The following is a 23,151-nucleotide window of genomic DNA, read 5'->3' as shown; positions in this document are numbered from 1 at the left end:
CAGGGGAGGGCACCTGAGGACAGGAAAGGAGAAACTTATATTTTTATCTTCATGAAGCAGGTTATTGTTCCTGAATCTCTTCTGTTTTAAAGGACAGAAATGGGTGGACTTTTTCTGTCTTTTTTTTTTTTTTTTTCCTGCCATTTGATGTCATGCTACCAGGTAAACACGTGGTGCTGACACTTTTAAGGACATACTCTCAAGATACAGGTATAATTTGTCCAGAGAATCTCATCTGAGAAGGAATTCCAGAGAAGCAGGAGAAAGAAAAAAAGTGGCTTTTCTGTCTCAGATCAAGACCTGTATTCACTCTGCCTCCTCGAATGCTATGCATTTAGTATTTACAAACATTTATTTCTCTACTTTTGGTTTTTTTTTCTAATGAGTTTGGTTTAAATACTTCTTAAAATTCTTATGATAGTCAAGGGTCTCTGTAAAATATTTCTTTTCTATAGCTTAGAGCCTCCTCTACATTTGCTACATCATAGCTTCTTATATGCCATGCAGGATTCTCAGCAATAATTTATGATCTGCAATATTAAAAGTGCTCCCTTTGTGGCTGTTGAACATGGAAAGATGTGGATACTCAAGATTTCTATTGGGGGAAACTGTAGTCCCTAGTAAAGATGGAAAACGTAATGTTGAGGCTCCATCAATGTGTTCCATTAGCTCTATGCCGAACAGGATTAAGGAAAAGCTTATTTAAATGGGATGGCAGTTATTAACCAGAAAGTTCTGGGAAAAAAAATTAAGATACCTGCTCTCTAGGGTGCTAAATGAAGCCTACTTAAAATTTCTACTAAAAATTATAGAACATAGGAGTTATCTGTATTTTGAAGTTAGCATAAAACATGTTTCTTTATGGTTAAAATCATAATTTTTTTTTTTTTTGAGACGGAGTCTTGCTCTGTCGCCCAGGCTGGAGTGCAGTGGCCCGATCTCGGCTCACTGCAAGCTCCGCCTCCCGGCTTCACGCCATTCTCCTGCCTCAGCCTCCCGAGTAGCTGGGACTACAGGCGCCCGCCACCTCGCCCGGCTAGTTTTTTGTATTTTTTAGTAGAGACGGGGTTTCACTGTGTTAGCCAGAATGGTCTCGATCTCCTGACCTCGTGATCCACCCGCCTCGGCCTCCCAAAGTGCTGGGATTACAGGCTTGAGCCACCGCGCCCGGCCTAAATTCAGAATTTTATTTACTTTCTTTGGGAGGAATATTTCAGCCGTGATGCTGTGATGTGCATTAGTACATCATAAAAATTTGTCCTAGTGCAGTTAATGGTTAATGATTCACTTGGTGACATGGCTCTCTGATAGATTTTTTTACAATAGAGTTAATTATTTTTCTCTTCATTATTAAGTATTTTTTTTTTATGCAGCTGATGTGCATAAAGCATCACATTTAATCTGGCAGCTGTCCTTTTTTCTCTTTTTTGCTACATACTTTTCTTTGGAAAATGAAGGTTCTTATCTTTGTTTACAGGCCAGAAAAACTGGGAAAAACACAGGCTCTTCCATTTATTGGATGTTTGACAGAATACCGTTCTTGGGCCAAAAACATTTGCATTAGAGATGAGCTCTTTAGAAATTCAAAAAGTCAGACTTTATGCCAGATCTTCTGGAATTTAAAAAAAAAACCCCTGCACAACAGTTTTCAGCTTATTGTGTAGATTAAAATTTGAGAGGTACCTTCTAACTGAAGATGTCTTTTGCATCTGAAAAATATTCACAACTCATTCCATATGATGCAAATATAGCACTCAAAAATGTACATGTTCATGGCCTTAATTTTATACTCTATTATCTAGAAAAATATCATATATAAACTGATGTTGTGGATCTTGTGCTGCTCTTTTTTCTCAGAGTTAGAGAATACATTAGAGAATATTTTTGTGTTTAAAAATATTTTATTGGATAATTTTAGGCAGTCCTATGAGTCAGAACCAGTTCTCTTTACTCTCTAATTTCACCTTAAGTCAAATTAAAAATTCCACTCATGGCTATTTAGTAAATATGTGTGTGTGTGTTTTTCAGGGACCATTGCAATTTAGAGATGTGGCCATAGAATTCTCTCTGGAGGAGTGGCATTGCCTGGACACTGCACAGCGGAATTTATATAGGGATGTGATGTTAGAGAACTACAGAAACCTGGTCTTCCTTGGTGAGGATAACTTGAGTACATAATTCATAATATACCCTAAAGATTTTATTTCTCTTTTTTGTAGAATGTTTTTTAGTCATTTATTCTTTGCATAAAAGAGTTTCAGATCCCCTTTTTCCAGAAAATCTTCTGAATTTGTTTATTTAGAAAATGATTTCTTCAACATGTTTAATCTTAATCCAAACTTTCCACATTCCTGAGTTGAGCTGTATTCTTCACTCCAAATTAGTGGTAATTCCAGAAATTCAGTGGCATAAAATATTGTTGCCCCACCTAAAAATCTAATTGCCACCACCAATTTTTGATTCAGTAGTACCAGATAGTAAAATTAAGAAACCTATAAATTGAAAGTATTTTCTAAATATTTAGAAATTCCTGTTATAAATATTATTTTGGTATTAATTTACTAGAATGTTTTGTGACATCTCTGCTGAGCACATTACTAGCTTGTAATTGGAGTATATGAGCAAGATTCATGTTATTTATTTTTAATAAAACAGGTATTGTTGTCTCTAAGCCAGACCTGGTTACCTGTCTGGAGCAAGGAAAAAAACCTATGGAGAGACATGAGATGATTGCCAAACCCCCAGGTAGGTGTGAGTGAAAATGAATACAACAGATGACACAGATAAGACGTCCCAATGTTAAAGAGAAAGCCAGTCTTTAAAATGTGATTTGGGAAGCTGTGTTCCAAAGGAAATAGTTCCTGGGCACCTGTATTTTAATTTGGCTCCCACAAAAGGGCATCTTCTGTCTTATGCTTTTAAATTCTCTAAGAATTCTACTTCTCCTTTGGTGAGCTTCCTTCAAGTTCACAGTGAGAGCCAAAGTCCTCTTCATGGCATGTAAGAGACTGCGCAGGCAGCTTATGCCTGTACTCCCAGAACATTGGGAGGCGAAGGCAGGTGGATCAGATGAGGTCAGAAGTTTGCGCTTAGCCTGACCAACATGGTGATACTCCATCTCTGCTAAAAATACAAAAATTAGCTGGGCGTGGTGGCGGGTGCCTGTAATCCCAGCTACTTGGGAGGCTGAGTCAGGAGAATCACTTGAACCTGGGAGGTGGAGGTTGCAGTGAGCTGAGATCATGCCATTCCTCTCCAGCCTGGGCAATAGAGCAAGACTCCATCTCACCAAAAAATAAAATAAAATAAAGAAGAAGAAAGAGACTTCACAATCTGGCTGCTTTTCCATTGTTTTGGGGACACACAAATATCTGCATAATATTGAGAAACTAAAACTTTTTTTTAAGTCCTCTTTTTACATCAGGTCTGAAATGTGTGAGAGTAGTAGTTTCTGTTGCATTTTTTTTTGTTTATTTTTCTGCACAGTCCATTCTGTTTTTATTACTATAAAGTCTTCAAATATAGTTTGAAATTATAAGTATGATATTTCTGCTTTTTTCCTTTTCCTCAAGATTGCTTTGGCTATTCAAAGTTTATTTTAGTTTCATGTAAATTTTACAATTGAATTTTCCATTACTGTGAAAAAAATACTACTGCAATTTTGATAGGAAATGTATTGAATCTATAGATCACTTTGGCTAATATGGCACTTTATTATAATTTGTTCTTTCAATCCAAAGACATAAAATTTTTAAAAATTTATTTTGATCTTCCCTTTTTTCATTGATTTTTTTTAATTGTAAAGGTTTTTTACATCCTTGGTTAATTTTTTTCTCAGAAATGTATTATTTAATGCTATAGTAAATAAGATTTTTTTCTCTATTTTATCAGATAGTTTAAGTGTATGAAACTGTAGCTGGGCGCAGTTTAAGTGTATTGAACCATAGCCGGGGGCGGTCTCCCAAAGTACTAGATCACACCTGTAATCCCAGCACTTTGGGAGACTGAAGCGCGCTGATCACCTGAGGTCGGGAGTTTGAGACCAGCCTGACCAACATAGAGACACCCTGTCTGTATTAAAAATAAAACAATTAACCGGGCATGGTGGTGCATGCCTATAATCCCAGCAACTCATGAGGCTGAGACAGGAGAATCGCTTGAACCTAGAAGGCTGAGGTTGCAGTGAGCTGAGATCACACCATTGCACTTCAGGCTGGACAAAAGAGCTAGACTCCTTCTCCAAAAAAAAAAAAAAGGTGTTCGAAACCATACATATACTTGTATGTTAATTTTATATTTTGCTAATTTACTGACTGTATTTATTAGATAGGGTTTAATGTACCATTTATGATTTTTTAAATATATGATTGTATGATGTACAAACAGCAACTTTTTACTTTTTTTTTTTCAATTTCAATGGTTTTTTTTTTTTATGTCTTTGACTAATTCTTCTGCTACATACTTCCAGTGCTACATTAAAATAGAAGCATTGGCCAGGCTCCCTGGCTCACACCTGTAATCCAAGCACGTTGAGAGGCCAAGGCAGGTGGATCACCTGAGGTCAGGAGTTCGAGACAAGCCTGACCAATATGATGAAACCCCGTGTCTACTAAAAATACAAAAATTAGCCGAGTGTGGTGACATGCACCTGTAACCCCACCTCCTTGGGAGGCTAAGACAGGAGAATCACTTGAATCTGGGAGGCAGAGGTTGCAGTGAGCTGGAACCATTGCATTCCAGCCTGGGCAACAAGAGCGAAACTCCATCTCAATTAAAAAAAAAAAAAAAAAAAAAAAGAAGCATCGACAATGGGCACAATATAGTTTTGTATTGGTATGTAAATTTGATGGAGCAAACACCTCTTCAAGTTTTCATAAACTGATTTTAGAAGGTAAAGATCTTCTTTTGGGCCGGGCGTGGTGGCTCAAGCCTGTAATCCCAGCACTTTGGGAGGCCGAGACGGGCGGATCACGAGGTCAGGAGATCGAGACCATCCTGGTTAACACGGTGAAACCCCGTCTCTACTAAAAAATACAAAAAACTAGCCGGCCGAGGTGGCGGATGCCTGTAGTCCCAGCTACTCGGGAGGCTGAGGCAGGAGAATGGCGTGAACCCGGGAGGCGGAGCTTGCAGTGAGCTGAGATCCGGCCACTGCACTCCAGCCTGGGTGACAGCGCGAGACTCCGTCTCAAAAAAAAAAAAAAAAAAAGATCTTCTTTTATTGGGCCCTTAGGGTGATGAGATACACTGTGAATTTTTAGTGAAAAGGGGTTGTAGCTTGGTCACAAGACTGCTGGGTCTGCACTAGGGCCCACCTTTAGTTGGCTTGGTACAGGGGCTTGGGTAGTTGTGATTCCCATTTTATTTTTGGACAGACTGAATATCCTTTCAGGTTCAAGCAATTCTCATGTCTCAGCTTTGCAAGGAGCTGGGATTACAGGAATGAGTCACTGTGCCTGGCCTTAGTGTAGGTTTCTTAACATCAGTTTATTGTGTCTTGGTTTTACTTTTATATTATAATTTTAGAAAATTTGCAATTCTGTTTGTACATTTAAGTCAAGTTGAGGTTTAATTAAGAGATAAATTGCTGGGCCCGGTGGCTCACGCCTGTAATCCCAACACTTTGAGAGGCTGAGGCAGGTGGATCATGAGGTCAGGAGTTTGAGACTGGCCTGGCCAACATAGTGAAACCCCATCTCTACTAAAAATACAAAAAAATTAGCCAGGTGTGGTGGTGGGTGCCTGTAATCCCAGCTACTTGGGAGGCTGAGGCAGGAGAATCACTTGAACTCAGGAGGCAGAGGTTGCAGTGAGCCGAGATCACACCATTGCACTCCAGCCTGGGCAACAGTGCGAGACTCTGTCTCAAAATAAATAAATAAATAAATAAATAAATAAAATAAATTATGCATGTTTATTACAATCAGATTACATATGTATGTGTGTTTATCTATAAATATGACACCAATTTTAGTTGTGGCTTCTCTTATATTCTTTCTTAGCTGATTTTCGATGGTAGTTTTAAGTGAGCAGTCATTGAGATAGTTTTATTTTTTCCATGTGTTTAATGATGAATATATACTTCCTTTTGTGAGAAAAACACTTTTGTGATTTGAAGGTAATTTTCAACAGGATTTATAATTCTGTATTTGTTTCAGTTTTTCTTTACAAAATTGTTTTAAAAACACATAACATAAAATTTACTGTCTTAAATCTATTGAAGTGTACATTTCAGGGCCAGGCGTGGTTGTGGCTCTCATCTGTAATCTCAGGATTTTGTGATGCCAAGGCAGGAGGATCCTTGGAGCCCAAAAGTTTGAGAGCAGCCTGGGGAACATATGGAGACCCCTCTCTATAAAAAAAATTAATAAATAGCCAAGCATGGTGGTATGCAGCCGTGGTCCCGGGTACTTGGGAGATTGAGAGGGAGTCAAATTTGTGCCACTACACTGCAGAGTAAGATCCTGTCTCAAAAAAAATGTTGTTCATTTCAGGCATGTTAAGTATATTCACATTGTTATGCAAAAGACTTCTAGAAACTTTACATCTTATAAAACTAAAACTTAATTCCATTAAGTAACAGCTGCTCATTTTACCCTCTCCCCAGCCCTTGACAGACAAACCTTCAACTTTCTGTTTTTATGATTTTTGACTACTTATGCTACCTCATATAGCTGGGCGCAGTGGCTTATGCCTGTAATCCTGGCACTTTGGGAGGCCGAAGCAGTCGGATCACCTGAGATCAGGAGTTTGAGACCAGCCTGATCAACATGGAGAAACCCTGTCTCTACCAAAAATACAAAAATATTAGCCGGGCATATGGCACATGCCTATAATCCCAGCTCCTTGGGAGGCTGAGACAGGAGAATCACTTGAACCTGGGAGGTGGAGGTTGTGGTGAGCCGAGATTGTGCCATTGCACTCCAGTCTGGTCAACAAGAGTGAAACTCCATCTCAAAAAAAAAAAAAAAAAAAAAAAAAACCAACATAAAGATACCTCATATAAGTGGAATCATAATTTTGTTACTGGTTTAATTCAGGTGACATATTTTCAATGTTCATCTTAAAATGTGACAAGATTGTTCTTTTTAAAGTGGAATAATATTCCATCATATGTATATGTTACATTTTTTGGTATGTTTATAAATCGAGAGACATCTGGGTTGCTTCAGCCTTTTGACTTTTGTGCATCCTGGTACAATAAACATGGATTTTCGAATGTGTCTTCCAGGTCCTGTGTTACACATTTTGTTTCTTTTGTTGTTTGTTATTTTTATTTTTATTTTTTTGAGATGGAGTCTCATGCTGTCACCCAGGCTGGAGTGTAGTCATGTGATCTCGGCTCACTGCAACCTCTGCCTTTTGAGTTCAAGCAATTCTCCTACCTCAGCCTCCCAAGTTCCTGGGATTACGTGCACGTGACATCACCCATCTAGTTTTTGCATTTTTAGTAGACACAGTGTTTCACTATGTTGGCCAGGCTGATTTTGAACTTCTGACCTCATTTGATCTGCCCACCTAGGTCTCCCAATGTGCTATGATTACAGGCTTGAGCCACTGTGCCTGGCCTGTGTTACGTATTTTGGATATAGATTTATAAATGAGGAACATTTATAACATTTTAAAATAATGGCTGCAAAGTTATTTTCCACCAGCAGTCAATGTGGGTTTCATTTTTATTGCATCATCAACAGATTTGGTGTATTTAAAAAAAATTAGGCCGGGCGTGGTGGCTCAAGCCTGTAATCCCAGCACTTTGGGAGGCTGAGACGTGCAGATCACGAGGTCAGGAGATCAAGACCATCCTGGCTAACATGGTGAAACCCTGTCTCTACTAAAAAAATAAAAAAACTAGCCGGGCGAGGTAGCGGATGCCTGTAGTCCTGCTACTCTGGAGGCTGAGGCAGGAGAATGGCACAAACCCAGGAGGCGGAGCTTGCAGTGAGCTGAGATCTGGCCACTGCACCCCAGCCTGGGCGACAGAGCAAGACTCCGTCTCAAAAAAAAAAAAAAAAATTATAGTGGCCATTCTAATGGGTGTGAGGTGATTTTGTATGTTATCATGTTTCTTTTTTTCATTTCTCTACAAATTAGTAATTTTGTGTGTCATTTCAAGTGCATTTTTCCATTTGTGTATTTTTTTGAGAAAAGTTTTGTTTGTCCATTTCTAAATCAAGTTATTCAACTTTACTGTTTAAAGAGTCATTTATATATATATATATATATATATATATATATATTTTTTTTTTTTTTTTTTTTTTTTTTTTTTTTTTGAGACGGAGTCTCACTCTGCCGCCCAGGCTGGAGTGCAATGGCACCATCTCGGCTCACTGCAAGCTCCGCCTCCCGGGTTTACACCATTCTCCTGCCTCAGCCTCCTGATTTATATATTTTGAATACTAACTCCTCTAACAAGTAATATGCAAATATTTTCAGCCACTTTCTAAGGAACGTTGTCACTCTTGAAATCTTTTAGAAATTTTGAAGTATAGTGTAAACTTTTCTGTTCTTTTATTTGTTGCTCATACATTTAATGTTGTATCTAAGAAAATGGTGCCAAGACCAATGTCATGTCTTTTTTTTGTGTTTTTTCTTTTCTTTTTTTTGAGACAGTCTCGCCCTGTCCCCCTGGCTGGAGTGCAGTGGCTCGATCTCGGCTCACCGCAAGCTCCGCCTCCCGAGTTCACGCCATTCTCCTGCCTCAGCCTCCCGAGTAGCTGGGACTACAGGCGCCCGCCACTTCGCCCGGCTAATTTTTTTCTCTTTTTAGTAGAGACAGGGTTTCACCGTGTGAGCCAGGATGGTCTCGATTTCCTGACCTCATGATTCGCCCACCTCGGCCTCCCAAAGTGCTGGGATTACAGGCGTGAGCCAGGGCGCCCGGCTTTTTTTTAAGTATTTTTTCTAAAAGATTTGTTAGTTCATTTTGTCTAAGTATTTTATTTAAAAAATATTTTTGTGGCCGGGCGCGGTGGCTCAAGCCTGTAATCCCAGCACTTTGGGAGGCCGAGACGGGCGGATCACAAGGTCAGGAGATCGAGACCATCCTGGCTAACATGGTGAAACCCCGTCTCTACTAAAAAATACAAAAAAACCTAGCCGGGCGAGGTGGCGGGCGTCTGTAGTCCCAGCTACTAGGGAGGCTGAGGCAGGAGAATGGCGTGAACCCGGGAGGCGGAGCTTGCAGTGAGCTGAGATCCGGCCACTGCACTCCAGTCTGGGCGACAAAGCGAGACTCTGTCTCAAAAAAAAAAAAAAAAAAAAAAAAAAAAAAAAAAAAAATATTTTTGTATCATTCAAGGAAATAATCCAACTTTATTTTATCAGTGTTGATACTGTAGCTTTTAACCATTGGTTGTATTGACAAATTTGAACAATGAAATTTTTTGACCCCTGAGCAAGAATATGTTTAAGAGTGTGTTTTATATTCACATCTTTTTGAATTTGCCATCTGACTTTTTCTTCTAATTCCTAGTTTCGTTCAGTTTTTGTTAGAAAGCACAGTGTGAGGCCCCGCCCAGCTGGGCGCAGGCGGGTGGCATCGCCTGTAAGAGCTCCCGGGTGTTTTGGGGACTGTGGGCCGAGCGCACTGACCTGGTGCGCATGTCCCGGGCGGTGACGCCGGCGCCCGGCTCCATGTGTGCGGCCCCGGGGCGCATTATCTGGCCGGTGTTGCTGGCGGGCCAGCAGACAGGCTGAGCGAGTACAGATGAGCGAGCTTGGCGGACCTGGGCGGCCCCACAGGCGGAACAAGCACGCGTGGCCCAGCGCCCCCGGCTCCAACACTGCCCGGCCCCGCGGGCGACCCCGGACCCGCAGCCCCACTAACCCGCGCGCTGCCCAGGGCCTGGCCGACCCACGGCCCGGTTGGTCAGCACGTCGTCTGAAGTAGGTAGCCTTTTGACGTCACTGTGGCCATGACCAACTGGTAGGACCAGCACCCCATACCGCGAAGCCAGTTCAGAATGACCGAAGAAGCATGCCAAAAACGGAGTCAGAAACAAGCGCTTGAACTGGACCCAACAGAGGACGATGTGGAGAGCAAGAAAATAAAAATGGAGAGAAGATTGTTGGCTTCAGATTTAAACACTGACAGAGACATAAGGGTGACACCTGAGCCGGGAGCGGGTCCAGCCCAAGGATTGCTGAGGGCAACAGGGGCCACGACGGTGGCCATGGGCAGAGGCGAAGGTCTGGTGGGCGATGGACCCGTGGACATGCCCTCCTCACGCAGTGACATGAAATCTGAGAGAAGACCCCCCTTACCCGATGTGATTGTACTCTCCCACAACGAGCAGCCCTCCAGCCCGAGAGAGAACGGGCTGATCACGGTGGCCTTGAAGGAGACTAGCACCGAGGCTCTCATGAAAAGCAACCCGAAATAACGAGAAAGGATGTTCAAGCAGCTGAAAGAAGAGTTGAGGTTAGAAGAAGCAAAACTCGTTTTGTTGAAAAAGTTGCGGACGAGTCAAATACGAAAGGAAGCCACCGCCCAGAAGCCCGCAGGTTGTGTCTGGAGCGCCGTGACCACCCCTCCGCTGCTTGTTCGGGGCACCCAGAACATTCCTGCTGGCAAGCCGTCACTCCAGATCTCTTCAGCTTGGATGCCTGGCAGTGTCATACCCCCGCCCCTGGTCGGAGGTGGGCAGCAGGCGTCCTTGAAGCTGGGGCCGCAGGCGAACTCGCAGGTCATCATACCCCCGCTCGTCAGGGGGGCCCAGCAAATCCATAGCATTATGCAACATTCCAGCACAGGCCCACCGCCCCTCCTGGCCCCCCAGGCATCGGTGCCCAGTGTGCAGATTCAGGGACAGAGGATCGTCCAGCAGGGCCTCATCCGCGTTGCCAGTGTTCCCAACACCAGCCTGCTCGTCAACATCCCACAGCACACCCCAGCATCACTGAAGGGGACGACAGCTTCCTACGCTCAGGCCAACTCCACCCCCACTAGCGTGGCCTCTGTGGTCACCTCCGCCGAGTCTCCAGCAAGCCGACAGGCGGTCGCCAAGCTGGCGCTGCGCAAACAGCTGGAGAAGACGCTACTCGAGATCCCCCAACCCGAGTCCCCAGCCCCGGAGATGAACTTTCTGCCCAGCGCCCTCAACAGTGAGTTCATCTACCTGGTCAGCCTGGAGGAGGTGGTGCAGAACCTACTGGAGACACAAGCGGGCAGGATGTTGGCCGCCACTGTGCTGTCCCAGGAGCCCTACATGTGTGCACACTGCAAGATGGACTTCACGTGCCACTGGCGGGAGGAGAAGAGCGGCGCCATCATGTGTGAGAACTGCATGACGACCAACCAGAAGAAGGCGCTCAAGGTGGAGCACACCAGCTGGCTGAAGGCCGCCTTCGTGAAGGCGCTGCAGCAGGAGCAGGAGATTGAGCAGCAGCTCCTGCAGCAGGGCGCAGCCTCTGCTGCACAGGCCAAGGCCGAGGCCGCGCCGCCCCACATCCCACGCTGAAGCAGGTCATAAAACTCTGGCGTAGGCTGGCGTTCCGCTCAGGAGAGGCCTGCGACTAGAGTAACGGGGCTGTGCTACAGGCCTTTAGCCTGCTGTCCCAGGGTTCGGCCATGACGCCCCGAGGTGTCCTGCACACGTTCAGTCAGTCACCCAAACTGCAGAACTCAGCCTTGGCCACAGCCCTGGTCAGCAGGACCCGCAGACATTCCGAATGAACCTGTCAAGGGCAGCAGCACCTCCAACTAGAAGAAGACGCTCCTCAGCACAGGCGGGACCCTTGCGTTTGTCAGCCCAAGCCTGGCGGTGCACAAGAGCTCCTCGGCCGTGGACCGCCAGCGAGAGTACCTCCTGGACATGATCCCACCCCGCTCCATCCCCCAGTCAGTCACGTGGAAATAGTGTGAGCCAGGCCCCGTGGAAGACGGGCTCCCTCCTTCCCCACCTGGCCCCCAGTCTAGAAGGACCCACTGTACCACCCTCCGCTAGCTCGGGAAGACACCGTGCCCGTCCCAAGAGCAAGCACCGGCCGTGCTGCAGAGGCGAGACCTCAATTCTTGGCTGCAAAGTTTCATCAGGGTTGGGGGGCTGGTGTCGCCTCATAGGCGGACAAGGATCGTCGCTGGGGAACCTTTCCCGTGGGCTTTCTTCCTTTCTCTCTTTGCCTTTAGTTTGCCCGACACCAGCAGAAAAGTGGACCTTGGGGGTTGGTTCTGCTCCCGGCCCCCTTGTTCGGCCCCTGCCGGCACACGGGCGGCTCACCCTGGACACTGTGACGCGCATGGGCAAGGCCAGCGCCCGGAGCTTCTGAACCGAGCGGGGCATTTCGTTTTGTTTTTGCTTTTCCCCGTCTTAGGCTCCCGATCGTTGACTGCCTTCCCATGGCGATCTGTAAGTTGAAAGATTTTTTTTTTTTTTAATCACCTCATAATGATGGAGTTAAAAGTAAACCATGCAGACCCTGGGGTCTTTGTTGTGCGCTGCGCCGTCCCGCTGGCCTTGTGCCCTGGAGGGTGGACGGCTTATGGTGCCATAGCCCCTGGCAGGGATGGCCAGTCAGCCCCAGTGACTGACGGACAGATGCAGGATGACAGAGGCAGCCCTCGCTTCAGCTGAACGCTTCCATTGCTGCTGGTTCTGGAGACCCCCGCCCCGGACCTCCCAGACTTAGAAGAACAAACTGAGGAACAGACCCAGCCAGAGAAGCAGGGATTCCAGAAGCTGCCCGTGAAGGCCAGAAGCTGCCCGTGAAGGGAGGAGGAGAGGATCCGGTCGGCAGCAGCCCCGAGCAGGAAGCTGGAGTGGGGACTGTTGCGGGGTTTTTCTGTTGTGGTTTATTTTATTAAATTCTTTCCTTTTTTCTATTCATTTCGATGGACGCAATCTTAAGCCACCCTGGCCTTGTTCCTAGCAGGTGAACGTGCACAGGTGTGTGGAGGTCGGGAGGCGCCGTCCAGGTGTGCGGCCAGCCGCTGCGCACAGACTTCAGGTTTTCCGTTTGGGTCTAGTTTAGAACCTGTCCTTAAACCTCGGGGTTGCTGTCAGGATTTGCTTTCAGACTTTTTTTTTTTTTTTTGTAACTCCCTTTAGAGTCTACAAAAATGTTTTAAAAGGATCAGGTCTGGTCTGCTTTTAGTTTCATTTTTGCTTCTTTCCTGTCCCACTCTTTAAAAATTGGTTCTATGAGAGGAAAGGCAGAAGCCGTTCTGTGTTTCCTGCACGCTGAGCTGGCTTCATGACAGTGCAAGGGCGTCCCAGTGCCCACTTACATGCGTGTGTCTCCGTGAGGACTGGGTTCCACCGGCCCCAGTTGAGCTTCAGCCCTGGTTTTCCTGCTCATGCAATTAGGGATTTAAATTAAAAATTTTTTTTTTTGTAGGGCAGCCGCCTTCAAACACAACTGCTACAACGTTCTTATAAAGGCTCATTTAATCACCCACCCCCCCAAAAAGAAAACAGTGTATAATTTTAGTCTTTTTAAATTGTTTTGTTATTGTTGTTTTGAGACAAGATCTTACCGTCACCCAGGCTGGAATGCAATAGCATAATTTTGACTCACTGTAGCCTCAGCCTGCTGGGCTCAAGTGATCCTTTCACGTCAGTTTCCTGAGTAGCTAGGACTACAGACATGCACTACCACGTCTGGCTAATTGTTTGCTTGTTCGTAGTGTTAGGATCTCACTATGTTGCCCAGGCTGGTCTCAAACTTTTGGCCCCAAGGGATCCTCTTACCTCAGCCTCCCAAAATGAACCTGGGTCCTTCACCTCACACTTGCTCTGTCTCTTACCATATAATATGTCCAGTTACTCTTTACCTTCCACCATGATTTTAAGCTTCCTGAAATCCTCACCAGAAACAGATGCTGGCACACACTTCTTATACAGTCTGACAAACTTTGAGCCAAATAAAACTTTTTTCTTTATAAATTATGCACTCAAGTATTCTTCTATGTGCAAAATAATTAATATAGTATATAATGTTATCTAAGTTTTCTCTTTCTTATTTTTTATCTGAATTTTATATTTATTATTGCAAACTGGGTCTTGATGTCTGCAATTATTGTGTTGCCATGTATGTCTTGCTTCACTTTTTTTTTTTTTTTGAGATGGAGTCTCGCTCTGTCATCCAGGCTGGAGTGCAGTGGCCAGATCTCAGCTCACTGCAAGCTCTGCCTCCCGGGTCTAGGCCATTCTCCTGCCTCAGCCTCCCAAGTAGCTGGGACTACAGGCGCCCGCCACCTCGCCCGGCTAGTTTTTTGTATTTTTTTTTTTTAGTAGAGATGGGGTTTCACCGTGTTAGCCAGGCTGGTCTCAATCTCCTGACCTCGTGATCCACCTGTCTCGGCCTCCCAAAGTGCTGGGATTACAGGCTTGAGCCACCACGCCCGGCCTCTTGCTTCACTTTTGTCAATAGTTGCTTTATATATTTTGGAGCCCTGATGTTATATACACACATATATATAGATAGATAAATATTACAGTTATAGATTCCTGCTAAATCAACTCAATTTACTATAATATCAGTGTATGTCACTTAAGGCATATTATGTCTAATATAATTATGACCACATCACTCAATTGTGGTTACTATTCTCATGGAATATACATTTTTTTTCATTCTTTTATTTTCAGCCTATTTGACTCAAGGCTAAAATGAGTCTCTTGTAGGCAGCATACGGAATGCTTTTTAAAAAACCACTCAGGTTGGCCGGGCGCGGTGGCTCACGCCTGTAATCCCAGCACTTTGGGAGGCCGAGGTGGGCAGATCACAAGGTCAGGAGATCGAGACCACGGTGAAACCCCGTCTCTACTAAAAATACAAAAAATTAGCCGGGCGCGGTGGCGGGCGCCTGTAGTCCCAGCTACTCAGGAGGCTGAGGCAGGAGAATGGCGTAAACCCAGGAGGCGGAGCTTGCAGTGAGCCGAGATCGCGCCACTGCACTCCAGCCTGGGCGACAGAGCGAGACTCCATCTCAAAAACAAAACAAAACAAAACAAAACAAAAAAACCACTCAGGCATTCTATTTTTTATATATATATAATTTTATTTATGTATTTATTTTCTTTTGTGACAGATTTTCACTCTTGTTGCTCAGGCTGAAGTGCAATGGTGTGATCTCAGCTCACTGCAACCTATGCTTCCCAAGTTCAAGCGATTTTCCTGTCTCAGCCTTCTGAGTAGCTGGGATTAAAGGCACCTGCTACCACACCCGGCTAATTTTTTTGTATTTTTAGTAGTGACGGGGTTTCACCGTGATGGCCAGGCTGGTCTTGAATGCCTGACCTCAGGTGATCTATATATTGTTTAATGTCCTTTGTCTTTTTGAAGTTTTGACTTAAAGTACATTTGATAAAATATGACAGTTTTTGACTTAAGATGTAGCTTGTGTAATATTATTTTGACCTCTTCTGCTGTCATTTGGTTAATATTTACATGAAATTTCTACTTCCGCCGGGCGCGGTGGCTCAAGCCTGTAATCCCAGCACTTTGGGAGGCCGAGGCGGGCGGATCACAAGGTCAGGAGATCAAGACCACAGTGAAACCCCGTCTCTACTAAAAATACAAAAAATTAGCCGGGCGCGGTGGCGGGCGCCTGTAGTCCTAGCTACTCAGGAGGCTGAGGCAGGAGAATGGCGTGAACCCAGGAGGCGGAGCTTGCAGTGAGCCGAGATCGCGCCACTGCACTTCAGCCTGGGCAACAGCGTGAGACTCCGTCTCAAAAAAAAAAAAAAAAAAAAAAAAAGAAATTTCTACTTCCATCTTGCCACTTTCAGTCTTTGTCATTAGATCTTCGGTGACTCTTGTAGAAAAGTAAGTTGGATCTTGATTTTTAATTTTTTTTTTTTTTTTTTTTTTTTTTTTTTTAGACGAAGTTTCGCTCTGTCACTCAGGCTGCAGTGCAGTTGTTCAAGTGATTCTCCTGCCTCAGCCTCCTGAGTAGCTGGGATTACAGGCATGCACCACCACTCCTGGCTAATTTTTGTATTTTCAGTAGAGATGGGGTTTCACCACGTTGGTCAGGCTGATAAAATTTTTTAATAAACCTTCTTATTGAAAGTATGTTTCTTGACTGGAAAGATAATTTGTGTGTGTGTGTGTGTGTGTGTGTGTGTGTGTATATATATATATAGTTTTCTGAAAGAGAAAACCTTGCTAATATTATTTATTTATTTATTTTGAGACAGAGTCTCGCTCTGTCACTCAGGCTGGAGTGAAATGGCACAGTCTTGGCTCACTGCAACCTCTGCCTCCAGGGTTCAAGTAATTCTCCTGTCTCAGCCTCCTGAGTAGCTGGGATTACAGGCACCCACCACCACGCCTGGCTAATTTTTGGTATTTTTAGTAGAGATGGAGTTATGCCATCTTGGCCAGGCTGGTCTTGAACTCCTGACCTCCAGTGAATCACCCACCTTGGCCTTGCGGGGATGTGCTGGGATTACAGATGTGAGCGACTGCGCCTAGCCAATGTTATTTTATTAATTGTTTTATTTGATTCTTTTATCTTTGTTTTTCTCTTTCTATCTTGTGTGGTTTTTTTTTTATTTTTGTATTGATATGCTTTCAATTATTTTTCTTATTTTCTTTTGTGTATCTAGACAGATATTTTCTTAGTGGTATCTAGGGGATTACATAAAACCTCTAACAGATCCAATTTATTTATTTATTTTCTGAGACAGAGTCTCAGTCTGTTGCTCAGGCTGGAGTGCAGTGGCATGATCCTGGTTCACTGCAATCTCCCCCTCCCAGGTTCAAGTGACTCTCCTGCCTCAGCCTCCCAGTAGCTGGGATTACAGGTGTATGCTGCCGCACTTGGCTGATTTTTGTATTTTTAGTAGAGACAGGCTTTCACTCTGTTGACCAGGCTGATCTTGAACTCCTGACCCCAAATGATTCACCCACTCCAGCCTCCCAAAAGTGCTGGGATTACAGGCCTGAGCCACTGTTCCTGTCCTTTTTTTTTTTTTTTTTGGATACAGTCTTGCTCTGTTGCCCAGCCTGGCCAGCAGTGGTACAGTCTTCACTCACTACAACCTTCCTGTCTTGGGTTCAAGTAATTCTTGTGTGTCAGTTTCTCAAGTAGCTGGGAATACAGGCACATGCCACCACACCCAGCTAATTTCTGTATTTTTAGTAGTTACAGGGTTTCATCATGTTGGCTAGGCTGGTCTCAAACTCCTGACCTCATGTGATTTTCCCACCTTGGCTTCCCAGTGTGTTAGAATCACAGGAATGAGCCTCAAAGCCTGGCCCGTTCAATTTATTCTGAATTTTAAAAATTACTTTATACACTTTTTATAGTCGCTTTTGAAAATTGTATAACTTTTTTGATGGGCCGTGTTGCCCGAATATTTTGTATACATTGTAATCTTTGATTGAGATTCAGATATTAACAAAAAGCTAACTGTTCCAATCTTTATAATATAGGTTTGTCCTTGTGTCATCTGAAATCAATTGTCTTGGCTAGAGATTCTGGGAATTTCTCAAACATGTTTTTAGGATGTGTCTTATCTAAAATGTTGTGTTTATTGTTTAGTTAAATCGGCTTATTCATATTTCTTCTTAATAATCAGTAATCACTTGTTACAGCCATTCCCTGTTTGGGTTACTGAAGTTTCTCTGCTTCTGTAACATTTACCTTTAGACTCAGCAGACTCAAACTGTCATTCTAACGCATATCAGTATTTCTTTCAGCATTTTATGTTATGGGAGACATTATCTGGTGTCTAAAAGAGTTCATAGAAACCAGAAATAAAGATGTATGTGCCAATATTTTTCTTATTTTAAAAAAAGAAACCAGGAGTTGGCAATTTACATTTGTGTGTGTGTGTGAGAGACAGAGTCTTACTCTCTTACCTTGGCTGGAGTGCAGGGGCATAATCTTAGCTCACTACAATCTCTGCCTCCACAGCTGAAGCAATTCTCCTGCTTCAGCCTTCAGGTGCTAGGATTACAGGTACTTGTTACCATGCCTGGCTAATTTTCTGTATTTTTAGTTGAGATGGGGTTTCACCATGTTGGTCAGGCTGATCTCAATCTCCTGACCTCAGGTGATCCACCTGCCTTGCCTTACCAAATGTCTGGGGTTACAGGCATGAGCCATCTTGCCTGGCCAACAATTTACTTTTTTTTTTTTTGAGGTGGAGTCTCACTGTATTGCCAGGCTGGAGTGCAGTGGTGCATTCTTGGCTCACTGCAATCTTTGCCTCCCTGGTTGAAGCCATTCTCTCCCACAGCCTACCGAGTAGCTGGGATTCAAGGTGCCTGCTGCCATGCCCGCTAATTTTTTTGTATTTTTAGTAAAGACAAGGTTTCACCATCTTGACCATGCTGGTTTTGAACTCCTGACCTCATGATCCACCCACCTTAGCCTCCCAAAGTGCTGTGATTACAGGCGTGAGTCACCATGCCCAACCAGCAATTTACTTTTAAAAGCACAATGTTACACTGGGCAGCAGGAAGAGCTGTGTTGGGTTTAACTAACAGAGCTTTCTTTTTCTTCTATGTGGCTATTTGCATTCTGCTCACCTGGGGCCCTTCACACACTTAACTCATTTATAAATTTTTTACAATTTTATTTTTGTCAGCATGTTTTTACTACATTTATATGTCCAGGAAGAAGTTAGAGTTGGTGGTATTTTGCTATGTCATCTTGCTTATGTAGTTTGTATAATTTTATAGGTTAGATTTGTAAAGTATATTTATCTGAGTCTAGCAATTGAAGTAATGTGTTTTTGTTGTTTCTTTTAGTTATGAGTTCTCATTTTGCCCAAGACTTTTGGCCAGAGAAGAGCATACAAGATTCTTTCCAAAAAGTGATACTGAGAAGATATGAAAAATGCAGACATGACAATTTACAGTTTAAAAAAGGCTGTAAAAGCATGGGTGAGCATAAGGTGCACAAAAGAGGTTATAATGGACTTAACCAATGTTTGACAACTACCCAGAAAAAAATATTTCAATGTGATAAATATGGAAAAGTCTTTCCTAAGTTTTCAAATTCAAACACATATAAGATAAGACATACTGGAATAAATCTTTTCAAATGTATAATATGTGGCAAAGCTTTTAACCGGTCCTCAACCCTTACTACACATGAGAAAATTCATACTGGAGAGAAACCCTACAGATGTGAAGAATGTGGCAAAGCTTTTAACCAATCTGCAAACCTTACTACACATAAGAGAATTCACACCGGAGAGAAACCCTACAAATGTGAAGAATGTGGCAAAGCCTTTAAGCAGTCCTCAAACCTTACTACACATAAGAAAATCCATAGTGGAGAGAAACCCTACAAATGTGAAGAATGTGGCAAAGCCTTCAACCGATCCACAGACCTTACTACACATAAGATAGTTCATACTGGAGAGAAACCTTACAAATGTGAAGAATGTGGCAAAGCCTTTAAGCACCCCTCACATGTTACTACACACAAGAAAATTCATACTAGAGGGAAACCCTACAAATGTGAAGAATGTGGCAAATCCTTTAAGCACTGCTCTAACCTTACTATACATAAGAGAATTCATACAGGAGAGAAACCCTACAAATGTGAAGATTGTGGCAAAGCCTTTCACCTATCCTCACACCTTACTACACATAAGATACATCATACTGGAGAGAAACCCTACAGATGTAGAGAATGTGGCAAAGCCTTTAACCATTCCACAACCCTTTTTTCACATGAGAAAATTCATACTGGAGAGAAACCCTACAAATGCGATGAATGTGGGAAAACTTTTACTTGGCCCTCAATCCTCTCTAAACATAAAAGAACTCATACTGGAGAGAAACCCTACAAATGTGAAGAATGTGGCAAATCCTTTACTGCATCCTCAACTCTAACTACACATAAAAGAATTCATACTGGAGAGAAACCTTACAAATGTGAAGAATGTGGCAAAGCTTTTAATTGGTCCTCAGACCTTAATAAACATAAGAAAATTCATATTGAACGAAAACCCTACATAGTGAAGAATGTGACAGATCTTTTAAATGTTCCTCCACTTTTAATTAGCATACGATAATTTATACTGGAGGGAAACCCTATGAATGTGTTGAATGTGGGAAAGCCTTTAACCAGTCCTCGACTCTGACTAAATATGAAAGTTTATATCGAACATAAACCCTACAAATATAAAGAATGTGACAAAGCTTTTTAAGGAAGTTCTCAACCCTTATTACACATAATTCATACCAAACAGAAACCCTACAAGTGTGAAGAATGTGGCAAAGCCTATAACAATTTCTCAATTCCTTGTTTTTTTTTTTTGAGATGGAGTTTCACTCTTGTCACCGAGGCTGGAGTGCAATGGCATGATCTCGGCTCACTGCAACTTTTGCCTCCTGGGTTTAAGCCATTCTTCTGCCTCAGCCTCACAAGTAGCTGGGATTACAGGTGCCCAACACCACGCCTGGCTAATTTTTTATATTTTTGGTAGAGATGGGGTTTCACAATGTTGGCCAGGCTGCTCTCGAACTCCTGACCTCAGGTAATCCACCTGCCTTGGCCTTCCAAAGTGCTGGGGTTACAGGCGTGAGTCACCATGCCTGGCTACAAGTTCTTAATTCTTAAGAGACATGGTGATAATTCATGCTGAAGAGGAACTCTACAAACCTGAAAGATGCGACAGTGCTTTTACCAACACCTCCAAATTCCCTATACGTAAAAATAAATTATACTAGTGTGAGACCCTAGAAATGTATAAAACATGACAAAGCGTTTATATGGTTGTCAACACATGATTGTAGGTAATATAATTCATATATCCAAAACTGTAAGTGTGAAGAATGTGGCAAAATATTTTATTAGTGCTTATACCATATTTCACAGGAAAGCTCTTATCCTTGAGAAAAATTGTACAAAGGATATGGAAAAACCGTTAATGCCTACTCACATCTTACTCAACAGAAGAAGGTTCATAGTTAATAAAGCATTAAGTGCAATTACTGTCAAAAAATGTTTCAGAAAATAGAAGCCTTTAAAGTGAACAAGAATATTTATTCTGAAGACAGCCATTACGAATATAAAGGGGGTAGTAGTGCCTTTACTTGTGTCACAGATCTTATTGCCCACATTTTGTACTAGAGGAAAACCCTGAAGCAGTTGCTCAAGCTTTGTTTGAGGGAATCAAGGAAATTTATATTGAGAATAGTCCTGCAAATGTAATGAATTTGGAAAGACTTTTTTTCCCCAAAACTACAGCTTAGAAAACACCAGAGGGTTTATACTAAAATATATTTTTGCAGATGCAGCAAATATGAAAAACTAATTCAAAATTGATTCTATGTAAATATCAGAGAATTTTCCATAGAATAATTAAGGTTCTGACAGTTCAGACATTACACTAAATCAGAATTTTGAGTATAAAAACGAATCCACAGCTGCGGCTGTTAGATAAATTATTTCTACATAACTTTTAAAAAAGTGGATTTTTGAAGCACTGTAATTACATTGAACGTATACTTGTTTCCTTGAAAAAATTTTTTGAAAAGTGAATAATGATGTAATAAAGCTTTCACATTGCTTTATGCTGTGATTTTATTCCTATTGTATTCACATGTGAAAGCATATGATCAATTGATGCTGCATTAGAGATATTGTTTTTTATTAGTTGGGCATTATGTATGATATTTTCTATAAAAGAATAAGGACGGCCGGGCGCAGTGGCTCACGTCTGTAATCCCAGCACTTTGGGAGGCTGAGGCGGGTGGATCACAAGGTCAGGAGATCGAGACCATCCTGGCTAAAACGGTGAAACCCCGTCTCTACTAAAAATACAAAAAATTAACCGGGCGCGGAGGCGGGCGCCTGTGGTCCCAGCTACTCGGGAGGCTGAGGCAGGAGAATGGCGTCGGCCCGGGAGGCGGAGCTTGCAGTGAGCCGAGATCGCGCCACTGCACTCCAGCCTGGGCGACAGATCGAGACTCCGTCTCAAAAAAAAAAAAAAAAAGAATAAGGACATTAAAATGTAAGATGCATGATGAAAACATATATGGAGAGGCTTTTTGTAGTTAAGTAATGTATAAGGTGAGGGTTCATGTTCTCATTTGTATGATTCTAGCCTATTACTTAATGTTGATGCTTTGAATGTCTTTTGAATGGCCTAACCTACGTTAACATGTATGCAGAACATCTGAAAACTTTTTTTCCAAAAATCATAATGAATTAATTAATAAATAAAGATAAAAAATAAGGTGGGGTTTCAGAGTAATGCTTTTCTACATTATGTGAGAGAAAGAAATTATTAATTATAGTTAAAAATTATTAAAATATGGCCAGGTGTATTTATTAGTTTAGACAGGTTTTAATATAATGTTTATGGTTTTTTAAATATAAAGTTTTATGGGCTGGGCGTAGTGGCTCATGCCTGTAATCCTAGCACTTTGGGAGGCTGAGGCAGGTGAATCACTTGAGGTCAGGAGATCGAGACCAGCCTGACCAACATGGAGAAACCCCATCTCTACTAAAAATACAAAAATTAGCTGGGCATGGTGGCACATGCCTGTAATCCCAGTTATTTAGGAGCCTGAGGAAGAATTGCTTGAACCTGAGAGTTCTTGGATTACAGGTGTGCGCCACCATGCCTGGCTAATTTTCGTATTTTTAGTAGAGATGAGTTTCACCATGTTGGCCAGGATGGTCACGTACTCCTGACCTCAGGTGATCTGCCCACCTTGGCCTCCCAAACTGCTGGGATTACAGGCATGAGCCGCTAAACCCTCCCTATTTTTTTCTTATTGAAATTTATTATTAGTATTTGTGGGTATATAGTATGTGTATATATTTATGCCTTATATGGCATATTTTGATTCAGGCATACAATATGTAGAAATTTCATTAGGGTAAATAAGATATCCATCACCTCTAGCGTTTATCATTTGTATTACAAACAGTGTAATTATACACTTTTAGTGCATAATTTAGTGAAGCAGGTGGAATGCCTGAGGTCAACAGCTGAACATCAGCCTGGCAAACATGGTGAAACCCCATCTCTACTAAAAATACAAAAATTAACTGGACATGGTCGTGCACGCCTGGAGGCTGAGGCAGGAGAATCGCTTGAACCCCGGAGGGAAGGTTGCAGTGAGCTGAGATCACGCCACTGTGCTCTAGCCTGGGTGACAGAGACTCCATCTCAAAAAAAGAGAAAGAAATATAAAAAAATTCTTACATTTCTGAGTTCTGAAAAA

General features: G+C 42.7%; 2 protein-coding genes and 1 pseudogene across 4 annotated transcripts in view; all 3 read left to right on the top strand.

Annotated features, from left to right (window-relative positions):
• LOC126942272 (zinc finger protein 486-like) overlaps positions 1-23,151 on the top strand; it is a 268,583-nt gene that overhangs the window by 17,622 nt on the left and 227,810 nt on the right. Inside the window, exon 2 of one of the 2 annotated variants that reach the window (XM_050769677.1) lies at positions 2,029-2,155. The exons of the other annotated variant lie outside the window; for it this stretch is intronic. Within the exon in view, the coding sequence (XP_050625634.1) occupies positions 2,029-2,155 (127 nt within the window). The remainder of the gene's footprint in view (positions 1-2,028; positions 2,156-23,151) is intronic. 2 annotated transcript variants of the gene reach the window in all.
• LOC126942361 (transcriptional repressor p66-alpha-like) lies at positions 9,966-10,385 on the top strand. The gene has a single exon (XM_050769861.1). The coding sequence runs from the start codon at positions 9,966-9,968 to the stop codon at positions 10,383-10,385; it is 420 nt and encodes a 139-aa protein (XP_050625818.1).
• On the top strand, positions 10,395-11,961 carry LOC126942263 (transcriptional repressor p66-alpha-like; annotated as a pseudogene). Its single transcript, XR_007721533.1, has one exon. The product of XR_007721533.1 is annotated as a transcriptional repressor p66-alpha-like (transcript).

The sequence above is a fragment of the Macaca thibetana genome, chromosome 19 (assembly GCF_024542745.1).
Source record: "Macaca thibetana thibetana isolate TM-01 chromosome 19, ASM2454274v1, whole genome shotgun sequence".
In the NCBI taxonomy this organism is placed as follows: domain Eukaryota; kingdom Metazoa; phylum Chordata; class Mammalia; order Primates; family Cercopithecidae; genus Macaca; species Macaca thibetana.
This window is presented reverse-complemented; position numbering and strand designations above follow the sequence as displayed.

What these genes read in the sequence shown, in the direction of transcription:
- LOC126942361 (XM_050769861.1), top strand. Translation starts at nt 9,966, where the DNA reads ATGACCGAAGAAGCATGCCAAAAACGGAGTCAGAAACAAGCGCTTGAA.